Source organism: Branchiostoma floridae, chromosome 3, assembly GCF_000003815.2.
Source record: "Branchiostoma floridae strain S238N-H82 chromosome 3, Bfl_VNyyK, whole genome shotgun sequence".
Taxonomy (NCBI): Eukaryota; Metazoa; Chordata; class Leptocardii; order Amphioxiformes; family Branchiostomatidae; genus Branchiostoma; species Branchiostoma floridae.
The window spans coordinates 2,511,685-2,529,999 of record NC_049981.1 but is presented as its reverse complement, the minus strand read 5'-3'; the positions used below and the strand labels follow the sequence as shown (position 1 = coordinate 2,529,999).

General features: G+C 43.7%; 3 protein-coding genes across 3 annotated transcripts in view; 2 read left to right on the top strand and 1 right to left on the bottom strand.

Moving 5' to 3' along the window:
* Window positions 1–6,429, top strand: part of LOC118412000 (PC4 and SFRS1-interacting protein-like) — a 6,631-nt gene extending 202 nt beyond the window's left edge. The window contains exons 2-10 of the mRNA XM_035814554.1: window positions 174–345; window positions 1,614–1,904; window positions 2,296–2,366; window positions 2,475–2,569; window positions 2,927–2,997; window positions 3,672–3,773; window positions 4,269–4,488; window positions 5,063–5,261; window positions 5,485–6,429. Coding sequence (XP_035670447.1) covers window positions 2,353–2,366; window positions 2,475–2,569; window positions 2,927–2,997; window positions 3,672–3,773; window positions 4,269–4,488; window positions 5,063–5,261; window positions 5,485–5,617 — 834 coding nt within the window. The 5' untranslated portion in view covers window positions 174–345; window positions 1,614–1,904; window positions 2,296–2,352 and the 3' untranslated portion in view covers window positions 5,618–6,429. The remainder of the gene's footprint in view (window positions 1–173; window positions 346–1,613; window positions 1,905–2,295; window positions 2,367–2,474; window positions 2,570–2,926; window positions 2,998–3,671; window positions 3,774–4,268; window positions 4,489–5,062; window positions 5,262–5,484) is intronic.
* On the top strand, window positions 23–2,300 carry LOC118411060 (protein MNN4-like). Its single transcript, XM_035813063.1, has 4 exons — window positions 23–51; window positions 174–345; window positions 1,614–1,812; window positions 2,296–2,300. The coding sequence occupies exons 1-4, from the start codon at window positions 23–25 to the stop codon at window positions 2,298–2,300; spliced, it is 405 nt and encodes a 134-aa protein (XP_035668956.1).
* Window positions 6,430–7,148: 719 nt separating the features above from the next.
* LOC118411996 (KIF-binding protein-like) lies at window positions 7,149–17,778 on the bottom strand. The gene is made up of 17 exons (XM_035814547.1): window positions 17,626–17,778; window positions 16,945–17,068; window positions 16,407–16,573; window positions 15,838–15,894; window positions 14,202–14,266; window positions 13,480–13,600; window positions 12,923–13,064; window positions 12,329–12,482; window positions 11,705–11,844; window positions 11,155–11,273; window positions 10,605–10,703; window positions 9,963–10,219; window positions 9,344–9,381; window positions 9,132–9,225; window positions 8,958–9,014; window positions 8,509–8,575; window positions 7,149–7,836 (listed from the first exon to the last, which is right to left on the bottom strand). Exons 1-17 carry the CDS (start codon window positions 17,692–17,694, stop codon window positions 7,759–7,761), a joined length of 1,848 nt encoding a protein of 615 aa, XP_035670440.1. The 5' UTR covers window positions 17,695–17,778; the 3' UTR covers window positions 7,149–7,758.
* Window positions 17,779–18,315: the final 537 nt, after the last annotated feature.

The window sequence follows — 18,315 nt, the reverse complement described above, 5'->3', positions numbered from 1 at the left end:
AAATTGGAAGTCCGTACACAAAATGTTGGTCGTCCTTATAGTCACAAGGTGGTGAGCAGCTGGAAGAAGCAGGAGCTGATTTGTTTGTTTGTTTGTGTGTTTTAGTGACTCAGAGGAGGAGGTGGTGAGCAGCTGGAAGAAGCAGGAGCTGATTTGTTTGTTTGTTTGTTTAGTGACTCGGAGGAGGAGGTAGTGAGCAGCTGGAAGAAGCAGGAGGCACTCCGGAGAAAGGAGGCGGAGGAGAAGCTCCGGAAAGCTCAGGAGGAGGAGGAGAAGAAACAACGGGAGCGAGAGAAGGAGGCGGCAAAACAGCTGAAGGAAGAACGGAAGGAGAGGAAAAAACAGGTGAGGAATTAACGCAAGTAAAGCAAGATGGTGCAGCATAATCGGCAGCGCTTTGGGCTCAGGTCCAAGAGGTCCTGAGTTCAAAAGTTGCCATGTCACCGATCTTGTGCCCTTGGGAAAGGCACTTGACACTTCCTCACTTCACTCAGGTGAAAAATTGCTAGCTTGGCGAGGGTTGTCCCTCAGATAGGACGTTTAAGGGGCATTCCACTCCAGAAGCGAATGTTATTTTCCAATAGATAATGTATCAATGAATACATGATCAGCCGACCTTTTGTGGTATTACATTTGCGGCGACTTATGCAACGTGTGTTTGTAAAACAATATGACACTCCCTAAACCCATGCAGACCCTACCCATGTGTTCCCTATACGTGTAGACACTTCCTTTATCGTGAATATTTTCGGCATAAATGAGGGGCGCTTAGCACACCAAGAATGCCAATTGTTCACAAGATATCAAAGAACACATAACAAGACGTGCTTTTCTAAGCGCCCCTAAAATTAGCTTTGTAACCTTACTTAAGATAGGCGTTGTCAGGCACATTGTATTCAGCCATAGGCTGAGATTGATTAATTTAATTAGAGGGTACTTGGGGAGTTTTGTAGAAGACTGAATACTTTTTGATGCTCGTGGGGCTAATGGGTACTCTATCGTATAATGTTACATAGCATACATTTGTTACTTCCTAAAATTGATATCTATCGGAAAATAACAGTCCTGTCTGGAGTGGAATGCCCCTTTAAATGGGGGTCCTGTGTTCGAAGAGAGCCACAACTCAAGCATGTTAAAGAGCTCACGGCATTGATTGAAAAGAGTAGGGTCCTTCTTGGTGTAAGTTGATCAAACCTTACAGCCTGGTCTCCGGGTTGACATCTTGTTAGTGATAGTCACCTGTTAGTGATAGTCTCCTGTTAGGTCAATTCTTCCACAAATGTGATAAAACTGAATAAATAAATGTTGTCATGGTAACATGCTTGCCTTCTTGTTGTCATGGTAACATGCTGGTATTCTGTTGGTGTTGTCATAGCAGCATGCTTTAGGCTAATGTCACATTCCCAAACTGGGGCCCGGCCAGGCTGTTAGTGGAAATAAAAATAGAAAGGTATACATATACAAATATACACAAGTAATGCCCACGACTATTCTCTTTCCGTCTTGTGTTTTTTGGTGTCTTTTATATCACACTTTTTGTTCCCAAAAGCTCATTTGTGACGTAGGCCCAAGTGAAGTTTATGTTTTCATGGTCACATGCTGGTTTTTTTTAGGAGCAGGAGGAACGAAAGAAGCAGAAGGAAGAAACAAAAGAGGAGAAGAAGAAGGAAGGGAACAAGAAAGACGACAGGTCAAAAGAGAAGACACCAAAAGACAAGAAAGCAGACAACAGGGAGAGAAAGAAGGAGGAGAAGAAGAAGAAGGATGAAGACAAACAGGAGGAGCAGAGAATAAAGAAGGAACAAGAAAGACGCAGAAAGAAGGAAGAGGAAAAAAGGAGAAGGAAGGAGGAAGAGAAGAGACAGGAGGAGGAGGAAGAGGAATCGGAAGAAGAGGAAGAAAAGGTGAGAAATGTTTGTTTTGGTTCGAAATGTTCATGTTTACTGTAAATGCAGAAACGTTTGCGGTGGGTCTATGTTTGGGGTTTTTGCGGTGGCCACTTCACTGCGAACGTAAAACCACTTGACTTGTTGTGACTACAATCTATGAACGCTACCGCAAATTTAAAACAACCGCGAACACTCGTTTTTACTGCTACCGCGAAAGTAAATCCCCTTGAACTTAAATGCATTTACAGTATTTGATTTTGAACTTTTCCTGGAGACAAGTTCAGATTCAAAGTGATGCATGTTGGATGGAACTCTGGCTCGCATACACATGACAATGTTCAACGCCTCAGAGATAGACAAGAAATTGTGGCATGGCGCCTCCTGACTGTTTGGTTGTGTATTGCAGGATAGTGAATCCAGGACGGCTGCCGATGACAGAAAGGAGGAACTAAAGAGACAAAAAATGGAGAAGAAAAGGTAAGAACATTAGCGCCACCTGACTGTTTGGTTGTGTACTGCCTACTGAAGTTTGGGGAGGTAAAAACATCAACAGGCTGTGACATGGCTTATGACTTTCTGTTTCAGACAAGAGAAATTCCTGGAGAAAGAGAAGAAGAAACGGTTAAAACTGGAGCAGAAAATGGAGCAAAAGAAGCAAGAAAAGCAGGAGAAGAAAAAAGGTCAGGATCTTCCCTTCCTGTGCATGTCACAAGCACAAAGGATGGCCTGAAATGTATTTAACATGGTAAACAGTGATGTATCATCAATGCCCCCTGACTAACTAAGTGGGTACTACATCTGTCCAGAAACAAATAATGCCCACACCTTATTGAACTTTTGGCCCCTGCCTTTTTTTTAGCATTGAAGCCATAAGCCTAGATGCCACAGTGACAGCAGGCCCAGTCTTGGCATATGTTTTAGCTCCCCCTAACAGTCTTTTTGTGTACTGCAGCCATGAGCCTAGGTGCTACAGCAACCAAGCTGGTCCAGTGTTGACCTGTGTTTTAGCCCCCTAACAGTTTCCATGTGTATTGCAGCCATGAGCCTAGATGCCACAGTAACTGAGCTGGTCCAGTCCTTGAAGAGGTCACTCATGGCTGGTAAAGCTGTAAGTCTGCATTCTGTTCTATGGCCACTAGGGGGAGCAAATGTGCTGAAGTCTGATAACCCTGGATAAAACCTTACAAAGTTGGAAAATTACTTATTTGATCCAGATTCTTCTAAATTAAGACAAAGATATTTGAGGCAAACATCAGTGTCAGGCACATGCACGTTTGCTCCCCCCGGGACCCCTATCAGTTGCCAGGAAAACTGCAATGAGTGCATGTTGGGTTTATTGCAGAGTTGGTTGAGGATCACGTCAAGAAACTGCAGGCAGCCCTCGTTTTGTCCCTCCAGCTCACTGCGCCGGTAAGTATGGTCTGAACTGGCTCCCACTAGCCTGTTTGCTCCCATATTTATTGCTCATCTGGCACCCTTATGGCCCATTTGGTTCCTGTAAGTATGGCCCCTTCTGCGAGTTTGAGTGAATGTTTGATTTCTAGCGCCTGATGTTTTTTAATGCTTGACCACGTTTGTTTGTTTTGATGTGTGTCACCAGTCCTAGATGCTCAACCACGTTTGTTTGTTTGTTTTGATGTGTGTCTCCAGTCCCTGGTGCTCAGCCATGTTTGTTTGTTTGTTTTGTTGTGTGTCTCCCGTTCTGGATACTCAGCCATGTTTATTTGTTTGTTTTGATGTGTGTCTTCAGTCCTGGATGCTTAACCTATTTTGTTTCTGCAGGACATTCCGCGGAGCCTGGAAGTTCTAGAGGAGCTGAACTCGCTGCCGCTGACAGCCGCCATGCTGAAGAGGAACATCGACATTCTCCGCACCATCAAAAGGGTCAGTCCTTATTCCCTCACATAACTACATGTCATACATTTACCTACAATCACCTCGCCTCACCAGTCCCCTAGCCTCATCGGTACCTACAACACTTACCCGAAAAACAGCAAACTTACCGACATTCTCCACACCATTAAAAGGGTCAGTCATCAAATACGCATTAAAACTACACACAGGACTCCGAATGCTAGGAACATGTGCTCTTTTGAGCACAAAGTACGAAGATAGTGAGTTGATGCTAAAGAAAGCCAAGTTCCTGCACAGCAAGTGCAAGTCAATGCTGACCTAACCTTTGCCCCTTCAGGTTAGGAAGTACAAAGGTAGTGAAGACGTGCAGAAGAAAGCAGAGTTCCTGTACAAGTCGATGCTGACCTAACCTTTGCCCTTTGCCCCTTCAGGTTAGGAAGTACAAAGGTAGTGAAGACGTGCAGAAGAAAGCAGAGTTCCTGTACAAGTCCATACTGACCTAACCTTTGCCCTTTGCCCCTTCAGGTTAGGAAGTACAAAGGTAGTGAAGACGTGCAGAAGAAAGCAGAGTTCCTGTACAGTAAGTACAAGTCGATGCTGATGCTCCACGACAGTGAAATGCACGCCCACGCCACCAACAGAACCAACCAATCAGCTGCCGGGGAACAGCCCAAGGGGCAGGACGTTGCCATGGAGACTGGGCAGGAGGAGGAGAAGGAGAATTCAGGTGGCGGGACCCAAACAGGTAACTTTCATTCTCACCTACACACAACTTACAAGCAAACAGTCAAGTAAATCCCCATAGCTTCACACAGGTGCTTACTAGGGGTCGGTACCGGAGCAGAAAATTCAAGTACAAGTCTGGACATGAACCTGAACCTGATTGCCTGTGCAAATTTGTGTCCTCAAGTCTAGGTGGTAGCAGCTGCGATAGACATGTTGTCATGTTAGACGTGTATCTATAGGGACTGAAAATTTGGGGGCAGACTTAAAGTGGTCATATTGAAATCAAGTTTGACTGTGGAAATTTGGTAGAAATTAACTCTAATCTAATAAGCTCAAATCTACTTCGCTCAATACTACATTGAACCAGTAAGCACCCAAATTTTGTGCACACCTGGTGATATAATCTGATCATTTTCTATTCTGTCGAAAATGTGGTCCACTGAGTTTTTTTTCCGATTCAACAAGAAAAAACTGTTTTGCACCGGTACACACCCCTAGTGCTTACTGCTCTACCTACCTGCAGGATCCTTTTAAGAGTATTTCTATTTCTTTGAAGACATGTCTGAAACATGTTTTTTCCTTTGTTTCCTCAGAGGCACAGCCGGCCGCAGCAGGAGATGGTCCAGGGGAGGGGGGGCAGCAGCAGCAAGTAGAACAGCAACCCGGGGAAGCCCAGCAGATGGAGGAACAGCCAACAGAGGCTGCAGACAAGATTAGTCTTGCAACAGGCCCAACACCTGGGCCCACACCTGGACCACTTAGCGGGCCAACCACAGCGCCAGATGTGCTGAAGTGAGTGATTGGTCATCTTTTATTATTGCCTGAACCTTAATCTACCAACATGTCCTACCTGTAAATTTGTGTGGAGAAATACCACTGAATATCAAATGTCCAAGCAGTTCTCATTGTTCCCAGATTTGTTTGCCATATTTCATTGTGTGGGAGCATTTTTGCATTTTGCTAACCATGTCGCCAGTTTGTTTTTTAACATCACTCTTGTTGATGTTTTTTGCAGGTTTGATTCCTTGCCAAATGTCCCTGTCTCAACCAACCTCCAAGTAGAAAAACAGATGTCTGACCCAGCAGCCAATCAGAGTCCAGATGTAGGCAGTAATGAGAAGATGGCTGTTGATCCCGCAGAATTGTAACCAACCAAACCGGCGGCCGTTTTTAGTTTTTAATGTTTTTAGTTTTCACCTGTACATACTTGTATCCGGCTGGGCAAGGAACTTTTCTTACAAAAGGAAGTTGCTCAAGTTGTAAGTGATCATGCAGCTGTCTCAAGGAACTTTTCTTACGTAATGAAATTGCACATAATGCAGCTGTCTTGAAGAAATTTGTAAGAGTCTTAACTCTGTTTAGATTGCACTATATCATCATCACACTTTTATGTACTGCACTGCAATTGGGTCACATGACAGCCGTTGCCATGGCAACTTGTCACATTATAGCTGTTGCCATGACAACTGGAGTCACATTATAGTAGCTGCCATGTTGACAGTAAAACCACGCATTTCCAACACAGGACAATGCACTGCAGCGCCTCCTAGCGTCTGGCTCTTTCTCTGCATGTTCAAGGATTTATGTCAGATTTCTCCTGTCGCTAAGAAACCCAAGACCACATGTAGTAAAGTACAACTGAAGGCATGTATGATGTTTCTATAGGGGGGACTGTACCATGTTGTTTCTATGTTGTTTCTGTAGGGGGTATCTGCATGTACCATGTGTCTGTCGAACTCATTTATGATTTACTTTTTAGCTGGAACCGTAGTCGCCATTTCCACTATATTTGCAACATGAAATGTGGACAGTGGTAACATTTGCTACAGAAATGCTACAGCAGAAAGTAACTTCACTGTTAGGTATCGCTACATGTAAATAGCAACATTCAAATGGAACATGGTTGGTTAATATGTAGTTACCACTAATGCAGAATAAATAGGAAAATGTCAAACAGAATAACATGAATGTCTATTTCTTGCAGTTTAATTTTTCTCACTTGAAAACGTTCTGACACCAAGTCCATAGACAATGCTTTTGCTAGTCCATATAATAATGACACTAACTCCAGAATTACCACTCAAATGAAAGTTCTTGGACTGGGAATGCGTGAGGTTGGAGAAATGCAATGTAAGTTACTTCTTTAGCCTTTTCTTTGTTTAAAGTTGGTTTATTTTCCCATCTAGCCTGACTAAATCATGCTTTTAGCACCAGCAGAACAGTCACCTGTGAGGGGGTCATAACTTCCAGCCAGCGAGAGATTGTGTGATCAAATTATTTTCCCAACTACGGCATATTGTGGGGTTTGGTATGGCATAACTGGTAGAGCATTTGGCTGGAAGCCAAGAGGTCCTGGGTTTTTAATACTTGCTATGCCCCAAGGTGAAGTCAATTTACAAGACTTTCCCTGACTCAATGTTCGTTTGGAACCCGGGAGGTCGCATTGCGGCTGGGTCATACCAAAGACTCTAAAAATGGTACATGCTGCTCAGCTTAGCACTCAGCACTAATGAGGAAGAGTATGGGAGTTAAACACACGTCACTGCCAACAGACTAGCCCCCTGCTGTAGTGTCTTGCACAGATGTGTGGCTAAAGGGCTACAGAAATGGAGATGGGCACCACCCCTAGGTATCCGTTAAAGAAAAGATCCATTTAATTCCAAAAACCAACGCATCAAGTAGGTGCAGCATTTTTAATTAGATTTAAAATCTGTTTCTTCCAGTCGATAACATTAGATGACATTGAGAACACCTACTTAGAACTACCAGCAAGTATTGACAGCAAGCAGGTGTTCATTCTATTCCTTCATATTACTAGTACACAACAATGAGACAGTGATTGCAAGAAATGACTTATTCCAGGTCTGGGCTTTACACAGAAACATTATATCATACTTGTACCACATTACCATACATGTAGCAGCATATCATATATGTAGCCTTCCCATATGCATGAAGGGCCACATTACCATACATGTAGGGCCACATTACCATACAGGTTTTGCCATATTACATCAGATATGTAGCCTTCACATGTAGGGCCACATCACCATACATGTAGGGCCACATTACCATACATGTAGGGTGACATTACCATACATGTAGGGCCACATTACCATACATGTAGGGCTACATTACCATACATGTAGGGCCACATTACCATACATGTAGGGCCACATTATACATGTAGACTTCGCATGTACTTAGTACCACATTACATCCATCATACATGAAACAATACAACATTTAAGGTCGGTTTAGAACAAGGTCAGTTCAAGACAAGGTCAGTTCAGGACAAGGTGAGTCGAATCTTCTCCATCTGTATGGGCAGTAGCTGTGACATCTCTGTGCAGATCTCAAGTTCGCTCTGTGGAGTAAATGAAAACAGACTCAGCATAAATCTAGCCTACTCCATGGACATCTCTGTACATCTCTGTAGAGTTCATTTCATACAAGCAGACTCAGCATGAATAAAGCCTAGTCCATGGTCATCTTTGTGCAGCTCTGCTGAGGATCAGAATAAAAATTAACTCAAATCCATACCTACTCCATGGACATCTCTGTACATCTCTGTAGAGTTCATTTCATACATGCAGACTCAGCATGAATCAAGCCTTTTTAGACATGTATCTTGTATATACGTTTTCATCTTGTGAACAGGGCATTGTACGTTTGACACTCGCCTTTTTCAATTTTTTTTACTCACACTCAAGACGTCCAAACATGCGAGGCACTAGACTTGCGCAAAAATGTTGCCTTTTTGTTTCTTGCGATTTTTCCTTTCTTTTCCCTTTGGAAACATCTTGCATTTTCTTGAAAATGTGACCTTTCTAGTAGCTCCTGAGTTTCCTCTTCTACATGTTTTTGCAGAGACGACAGAAGAGACTCGGGAGCTACAATACATCTGGATACCAGGCTAGGAGGTCTATGGAGTTAATCGGACACATTCAGTCTTGGACTGTTATGCAGCTAGTGTATGTCTTTGAGAAACATTACAATGTTACAAGTTGATTCTTCAAGCTGAATGCTACAAACTCACCTTAACTAATTCTGCAATGTCTGGATGGGAGGTGCAGTAGTCCACCACAAACTGGTAATGGTCCAGGCTGGAGGGGGGGGTAGAAAAATGGTAGTGTCTGATTTCTCCTGAGGAACATGGAACACCCCTCTATTTATAATGGTCCAGGCTGGAGGGGGGTTACGATCTGTGAGTGTCTGATTTCTACTGAGGAACACAGAACACCCCTCTATTCATAATGGTCCAGGCTGGAGAGGGGGATCTGTTAGTGTCTGATTTCTACTGAGGAACACAGAACACCCCTTTATCCATAATGGTGCAGTCAAACATAATGTTCACAATACCAAGGCTAAAGAACCACCACTGGTCCAGTCCACATCCAATGAACATACACCCCCAACTCCCAACGGTCATAGCCCATATACTGCCCTCACACTCTCCTCCCCATATGTGAACGGTTCAATCCTCACCTTTTGGACATGTTTTGCAGCTTCACCTGGGGATCAGAGGACAGGAACTTGGAGTATCTGCAAAACACACAACAAACAAACAAACAAATATCAGCACTGAAAAGTAACAGGCATTAGGCATGAAAATTGGAAATAAAATCTTGGAAGAAAAATGTCAGAAGTACTAGTACTCACAATCTGCCAACACAGAAGTTCGCCACCAGCGCAGGGCGCAGCGTGTCTTCTGAGAACGTCTTGGGCATCTCCTTATCAGCCTTTCTTAAGGAGTCTTGAGAAGCAAATGGAAGAAGGAGTCACCATCATAAAACTGACAGTATGTTATCTACAATGGGAGTAGGAGTAACACCAAACACCAAACATGAGCACCCCACAGAACTGTTCCTTACCTAAGAACATCTGGTAGTGACTGATGGACTGCTGTGCCCTGCAGAAGAGTTTACAACATGGGACCAGTTGGTGGATTAGGTTTGATTTTGTAACAACAATCAGAGGTATCAAAGACAAGATGTCTGAAACAAACCTGTAACCTAGCAACCCGTAACCTAGCAACCCATACAGTGAGTTGAGAGTCAGTTGACTTTCTTGATGGCATAAACCATAAACTAGCAACCTGTAACCTAACAACCGATGCTCACAGTGAGTTGATTTTCTTAATGGCATGAACCATAACCCAGCAATACATAATCTAGCAACACATGATGGCATAATCTGTACCCTAGCAACCCATACTCTCCATGATTTTCTTGTCATTGTGAACTGTAACCTAGCAACCCGTAACCTAGCACTTGCAACCTAGCAACCTGTAACCTAGCAACCTGCAAACTAGCAATCTGTTACCTAGCTATCTGTAACCTAGCAACCTGTAACCTAGCAACCTGCAAACGAGCAATCTGTTACCTAGCTATCTGTAACCTAATAATCTGTAACCTAATAATCTGTAACCTAGCAACCTGTAACCTAGCAACCTGTAACCTAGCAACCTGTAACCTAGCAACCCATACTCACAGTGAGTTGATCTTCTTGACGGCGTGGACCTTCGGTCTCTCGTCTGCGGCCTCCGCGATGGCGACCTTGAGGTCGAGCATCTCGCTGAAGATCTCAGCGATCTCGTACATGATCTGTCTGCACACCAGCAGGTAGTGCTGCTGGTTCAGCTCCGACAGTAGGGACTGCAGCATGTCTGCACGACGCTTGTGCATCTTACAGCGACGCTCGAAATCCTGCTCAAAAAACGACAGCGCCCGGAACAGCTGACTCCAGTCCTGTGTGGGGTCAGGGTGCAAGTTCAGATTTCCTTTCAGGAAAGAGAAATACCCGCCCTATTCCACAGTCCCCCTATTCCACGGCAGCCCCTTATACCACAACACCCCGTATTCCACATCCCCCCTATTTTAAAGTATGCCCTATTCCACAGCATCCCCTATTCCACATCCCCCTTATTTTAAAGCATCACTATTGCACAGCACCCCCTATTCCACATCACCCCCTATTCCACAGTACCATCAATTCCACATCACCCCCTATTTCACAGTACGACCTATTCCACATCACCTCTATTCCACGGTAACCGCTATTCCACAGTACCCCCTATTCCCCCTTTTCTACAGCACCACCTATTTCAAAGCACCCCCCAGATGCCCTGCCTACCTGGGTGATCTCCACGAAGTCCGTTACGTGCCCGTCCAACACGTAAAACTCTTTCGCTGCGTTCACGTACTTCTGCCCAACCAGGAACACCGCACGCGCCTGCAACACACACAACCAACCAATCAGAACCTGCCTCACAGCGCCACCAAGTAAATTTCAAATGCAGCGCAGGAAATTCAACTGGTGAATAAAATAAAAAGGACCTAGGAAGAAGGCAATGAACAACACAAACACACTGCAGCATGGAAGGTAGTGCCACCTAGCAGTTTCTTAAAGCACTGCAGACATCTACAATATGTAAACTGGCAAAACTTTTCCACTTATGTGACCTGTGGATTGCTGCGAAATAAACTGGTCTTGACAACAAGGTCACAGGCAAAATGGTTTCAATGTGGAGAAAGAATGTCCAGGACATTAGCAGCAGTGTTTGTTTACATTTCATGCTAACATGGCTACCTTTTTAATTACTCTGCTTATCTTCATAACTTAGTTAATAATGCTGACCTGGTTACTAAGTCCTACCCTGATTATCCTAATAATCTTCACTGACCTGATCAAAGTCTGTGACCTTCTTGTCAGTAACCTGATCCTCTAGCGCTGTCAGCTCAAGACTCTCGAATCTCAACTGACTCTTCTCATCGCCATGGTGACAGCCCGGCCCATCAGCACCTGGGGGGGTGGGGGTGGTAACATTGACATTTCGAATAAAGACTCATCTCTGTTGGTAGAATTCATAGTTAAAAAGTCTGAACTTTGTTCCTGCACAAGGAAGACACTCACCATGAATTTTCAGTCCATCTTGCCGACCTTCATCAGATGTGACAGTCTTATTCACTGCGCTGACGTTCCGGAAGTCGGATGTTTGATGACGTCAGGAGCGAATAAAAAATGGCGGGAAGACGGAATCTACCACGGTCATGGATCAACGGAAAATTCATGTTGTGTGTTTCCCTTGTGTTGGAACAAAGATTTGTAACTGTAAATATTGACCTTTGTTCTCCCTTCATTCCGTCTTACTAAGGAATGACTGTAACTGTAATGACAATAATTCCCCTGCAATACTTCCTTTACTGTTTCATTCCTTACTTCTGTAATCTTACCTTCTGCCTTTTCCGGATCCTCTGACTTCTCTTGTTTGTCGTCGTTATGGCTACCCTTGCTCCCGGCAACAGCCCCGCCCTTGGCCAGGTCTGTCTGCTTTGCCCTGTCCAACTCACCGATGTCATCCATCAGAGCCTGCCTGGGAAAAGGAGAAGGAGGGAATGAGTGAGAACAAAAACGCCTTTGGGAAGAAATGAAATTTAAAGTAAAAAGATGTGCGATAAATGACTAACTAAGTGAACAAATTACTGTAAATACATTTAATTTCGCGGTAGCGGGAAAAGGACTTTTCGCAGTGGTTTTATTTTCACGGTAACACCATAGACTGCAGTCTAATACCACAATAGTATAATGCTTGCAGTAGTTTTAAGTTCGCGGTGAAGTGGTCATCGCAAAAACCGCAAACATTAATCCACCGCAAACATTTCTGCATTTACAGTAGTATCAATGAGTGAATGTGTAAGTGAATGAGTGCCAGCGTGTGTGAGTTAATGCAAATGTGAGTAAAAGCATGAGTGTGAGTGAGTGAATGAGTGAGAGATAGCGAACGAGTGAGCAAACCAGCAAGTGAATGAGTCTGTGAGAGCTTGAGTGTGTGAGTGATAGAATGTATGAATGAGTACCTGGACTCCTGTAGTAAAACCAGGCAGTACTTCAGCCAGCACCGTGAGATGTCCGCCTTCCGACGCTCCAGTTTTTCCCGTGCCGACTCGTTCTCTCCGTCTTCTGTCTCATCAGATGGTTCGGGTACCTGTGACAACACGGAACTTGCGCTGGCTGGAACACAAACACTATGACATCACGCAACTGATGCTTACTAAAACACAGAGAATTGTGACATCATGCAACTTGTGCTGGCTGAAACACAAAATCTGTGACATAATGTAACTTGTGCTGGCTGGAACACAAAAGCTGTGACATCACGCAACTTGAGCTGGCTGGAACACAAAAACTATAGATCCTGCAACTGATGCTTGCTAGAACACAAAGAATTGTGACATCGTGCAACTCGTGCTTCCTAGAACACAAAAACTGTGACATCATGCAACCTGCACTGGCTCGATCACATAAACTGTGACATCGCACAACTTGCACTGGCTGGAACACAAAAACTGTGACATCACGCAACTCATGCTTGCTAGAACACAAAAACTGTGATATCACGCAACTTGCGCTGGCTGGATCACAAAAAACGTTGTACTGGGAAAGATGCTTACCCAGACAATGTCTCCCCTGTGTGAAGTTGTCGCGCGTGACGTAGTACTGTGACAGCGTGGCGCAGTTTGTCGCCCAGTCGATCGGCTGGAAGTGTCCTGACTGCAGCTGGCGGCTGAGGGTCAGGTGACAGTAGGCTGCAGACTAAAGAGATCAATCAACCAATCAATCAATCAATCAACCAATCGATGAACCAATTGATCAACCAATCCATCTACCTATCTTCCATCAGAATCATCTGTCTATCCATCCCAACATCTAACAAAAACAATCAATCAGTTTGATTTGATTTATTGAAATTGCAAACAGTACAATACAAGTGGGTCACAGGCAGCACTATGCTGGTGTTGTGGCCCACACATGAATACATACAGGAATACATACAGTTAAGCAAAACCGTTTTTTTCTTGTTGGACTGGTCCGGAAAAAACGGACTTGAAAAAAATAGTGGACCGGACTTTGGACTAGCAATTAGGATATGGACAGACTATACCGTCAGGCTTTCAAGTATTTTTGGGCTTACCGGTCAAAGAAAACAAGGGCAAGACGTCATTTTTACCTTTTCGTTGTCGCCCAGTTTGGGGTATGTCTGTGCGAGGTAGTACAGGGTCAGGGTGTGAGTTTTCTCAAACTCTGCCTGCCGAGACTTGGGGCTGCCAGTCTGCTCAGGAGACAACAATCTGCAGGAGAAGGAACATCACATTCAGCACAATCTGCAGAATACATCATAAGCAATTAATTTTGGACATGTGTAATAAGAGGGGGGTACTTTAAATACACGTGAAGTTTGGTTTGAATCGGATCTCCATTAGTGAATGATACATTACTATTCTTCCTGAAGTTCGGGTAAATGATTGTAAACGAAATTCACTGCATGGCTGATACGAGATGTAGGTTTGCCAGGCCTCCATTTGAGTGATGTGTAGTGAATCACCAACTCCAGACAGAAAGAATTGCTCCATCGCACACTGGGGTATGCCCCTACTCTTTTTCAAAAGGTGTGGTGGGTTCTTTAATGTGCGAGGGGTGTCGCTCTCCCCAAAAATGGGACATCCATTTAACGTCCTATCCAAGGGACCATCCTAGCCAAAACTTGGAACCCATTTTCAGTGAAGTGAGGAAAGTCGTGTAAAATGCCTTTCCCAAGGGCACAAGATCAGTGACACGGCAGGATTCAAACCTTGGCCCTGTATGAGGCACTTGCTTGTGAAGTAGATGGGGGGTACTTACTTGTGAAGTAGCAAGGGTTACTTACATATGAAGTTGCAGGGGGGTACTTACTCATGTAGTAGTAGAGGGGGTTGTCCCACGTTGTGCATGTACATTTTGTAAATGTCCTCAGCTTCCTGGGGGGACAAGAGTCAGTTTTACCCCTTTGTTATGTCTGTTCATTACCTCCATGAAATGTCATGGAGGTTATATTTTACCCTGCGTTTGTGTGTGTGTGTGTCTGTCTGTCTGTCTGTCAACAAGATAACTCAAGAACGGCTGGATGGATTACTTTCATACTTGGTGTGTTGGTGGGGTGTGATGAAAGCTAGAAATGATTAGATTTTGGGCCCCCTAGCGGCTTCCCTTGGTACTGCAGCGCAACTTCCGGTTTTACTATCTCGTGTTCTGAACAAGCTATGGTCACGTTTTTAGAGTATTAGATAGCTCTTGTGCTCAGGAATAAGTGAAAAAATTTTGGGCCCCCTAGCGGCTAGTTTGGGGATAGCAGGGGCATTTTTGTCAAAAACTTCTGAAGACGATAACTCAAGAAGGGAACAACGGATTTTCATGATTTTTGGTATGTAGGTACTAGTACCTTAGACAATGTTGTACAAAGTGAAATACCAATTATGCATAATAGGAGCACATTTGCATAATTAATGAGAATATTCTATCATAGCAATTTTTTCTATGTATCTCTTGTCCCAGATGTGATATGGTCTTGACATTTGGGTGGTAGATAGCTTTTAGTGTCATGACAAAGTGGAGCAAATTTCAGCCCCCTAACATTTAATTTGGGAACTGCAGGGGCATTTTTGTCAAGACATTCCAAAGAGGATAAATGCAGAAAGGATTGATGGATTGGCATCATATTGGGTATGCGTGTACCTTAGGCAAATATGTTCATAATGATATACATGTTATGCAAATGAGGAGTTGATTTGCATAATTAATGAGGAAATTGTATAATTCCGTTGTTTTCAATAACTGGACTTAAATAAATGTAACAGATGTTAATTATGATAGGTGGAATATAAGCAGATACCAAATATGGTAATGAGGAACTTATTTGCATAATTTATGTAAAAATTGCAAAACTGCTTTATGATTAATAATGGGAATTTTAGAATTGTGACATGTGTACGTTAGTCAATGCTGAACAACGCCATGCATAAATTATGTTAATGTGTTAGTCAATTGCATGAAATTTACAAAAGCTTTAAATTTTCATGGAGGTATGAGGTCGCCGAACTCTAGTTTGTTGTGTATGCTTGTCTGTTACGTTTGGACGATCATTATGTCTGTTTGTTTGTTGTCTGTTCGTTTGTTGTGTACATTTTATTTGTTACGTCTGTTTGTTTTTTGTGTATGTGTGTCTGTTACGTTTGGACGTTCATTATGTCTGTTTGTTTGTTTGTTGTCTGTTCGTTTGTTGTGTACATTTTATTTGTTATGTCTGTTTGTTTTTTGTGTATATGCGTCTGTTACGTTTGGACGTTCATTATGTCTGTTTGTTTGTTGTCTGTTTGTTTGTTGTGTCCATTTGTTTCTTATGTCTGTTTGTTTGTTTGTTATATCTGTTCATTTGGGCTGATTATGGGAGTTGGTTGTACAAGAATTGCGACTCAAAGCGATTGATCAAGTAAGGATGGCGATATGATCAACGAAAGTTCACGACTGATGTTGACGATAAGTTTTGTCCCACCTGTAAAATCTTCAGGGCTTTCTCCGGTTCTGATCGCGAGACCCACAGGATGCCAAGCTGGAGTAAACAACAATACCAACAGTAAACAAACATGACTAAATTGATACAACACAAACTATAAACAAACAAGCAAAAATCACACAGCAATATTTTCACAATCATTTGTTGGTTTTAATTCATAAAACATGACTTTAATTGTGAGGAATTTTGCAAAACATCCATCATGTAACTTGCTGTAGGAAACATGTCTTAAGTCGCATGAGTCAATTCTGAAAGGAAAAAAGAACAGCGACTGATAGTTGAGAATGCTTTAAGGTACATAAGACTAGAATGTGCGTAAATAAAACTTAGAGTGTTTACATCGTCAAGATAGTTGAGGAAGGTGAAAGTGAAAGTGCTTACCTGGTTAGGACTGCTGAGGCAGGTGACCGTGAAAGCACTTACCAGGTTAAGAAACTTGAGGATGTGAAAGTAAAAGTGCTTACCTGGTTAAGACAGTTGAGGCAGGTGAAAGTGAAAGTGCTTACCTGGTTAAGACAGTTGAGGCAGCTGAAAGTGAAAGTGTTTACCTGGTTAAGACAGTTGAGGCAGGTGTTGACGCAGCGCTGGTCCATCTTGTGCCCCTGCATGAGTTCTGCACACCTGGAGAAGTACTGCTCACCTGTGGGAACCTCCTCCGTCTCGCTGAAGTTCACCCCGAGATGGAACCACAGCTCTGCCAACTGGAGGGTCAACTCTGAACAACAACAAAAAATAGGAGTAAACAAACAAACAGCTTGGACAACTGTAGGGTCAACTCTGAACAACAAAAAACGAACATGAGTAAACAAACAGCTTGGACAACTGTAGCACCAACTCTGAACAACAAAAAAACAGGAGTAAACAAACAGCTTGGACAACTGTAATATCAATTTTGAACAAAAAAGTAGTATACAAACAAAGAGCTCGGACAACTGTTGGGTCAACTCTGAACAACACCAAACAAAGGAGTAAACAAACAAACAGTTTGGACAACGTTACGGCAGGGTCAACACAGCAGTAAACACAGCAGTAAATGGGTGGAATGGATGGAAGGACGGACAGATGGTGAATCCGTGCTAAACTGACCGATGTTTTCCTCTGCTTGTGATTCATCCTGAAACCCCTGCAGAGCCTCTGCCAGCTGCAGCAGAAGTTCCCGTGCCTTGTACTTGGACTTGTAGGGCTCCGTCTCCGGGTCCTGACGGGACTCCTGAAGGGGATACAGGAGGGCGGGAAAATACTTGTCATCAGTGGTCATGGACATCGGCGTGTCACCGCCTTCTAAGCTAGTATGCCAAACCTTACAACAGATTTTGTTCTTAACATAAAACATGCACCTATTCACCTTGCAGCACAACCAGTAGCTATAAGTACCCATCTAAGTAATGAGGCTGTTGTAATGTGCTTGAGGCACCTCCTCGAACACGAACCCCATTTTTAGAATTTTACATCCGGATTTGTCTTTCGAAAGACGAATGCAGCTCTAACCACGATACCCATTACGGATCAGAAGCGGTGTTTCCCAGTTACGAACTAATTACAGCCAGGTGCTCAACTGTTAAGCTGCTACCGATTGAGCTACAGTGTCATCCCTTTACTTTGATACAAACATGCATTCCATTGCATGACAGGGCTGGATGTGGTGGGGAGGGGGGCGTCACTGACTGGGTAAATGCTGACAACAACAACTACAACATGGCGTTACGAAGTCAATACTGGGGACCCCTTCCCCCTCCTCGTCCCGTGCCATCCCCGCCCTGCCGTTACCTCCTCGCTCAGTCGCCGGGCACTCGCATACTCTTCAAACCCCTGATTCTGTAGGTACATGGCCGCCATCTTGGGAAGTGGATTGTAGAACGGCTGCAGTTTGTAATAAAGTCGCAAGTGGTCGCTTTCGTACCGCTTGGGAGCGACGAGACCATGACGTCATGGTGACGACTCTGTCTCAAAGTTAAAGCAGATACGCGGAGAGGAAATCGGAATGTTTTTCGCTCGCTGGTAACCAGGTCTAGTCATGTATTGCTACATGGATATGTGACTTCGCTATAGCTTGGGTGTTAGCCCATTTTAGCTTTACTCCGTCTGGCACCCAGGCCCGAGAACGTAGTGCGTCACGATTTCCCTCCGAACATCTGCTTGGAGATTGATGAACGTGTATGGGCGTAAAATGGTTTTAAAAGTAAATGTCCCCACTTTGATTATCGGTCTGTAGGGACGCTGTTCTCTTGTCTTCCCACACAAGTCATTGCTGGAGAAAAACGGAAATATAAGCAAACCGAACAACCATCATTGTTATGATATGAGCGTGTGTGGGGAGTTTGCGTTCTTGAAAGTTGCTGTGGAAAATTCGCCAACGCTGGTGGTGACCGTATGCGCCAACACTGTACTGGTGGTATCTACAGGCATAGTGATTTGTTCTCTATCTCTTTCTTCCTTTCTTTCTTTCCATCCTTTCTT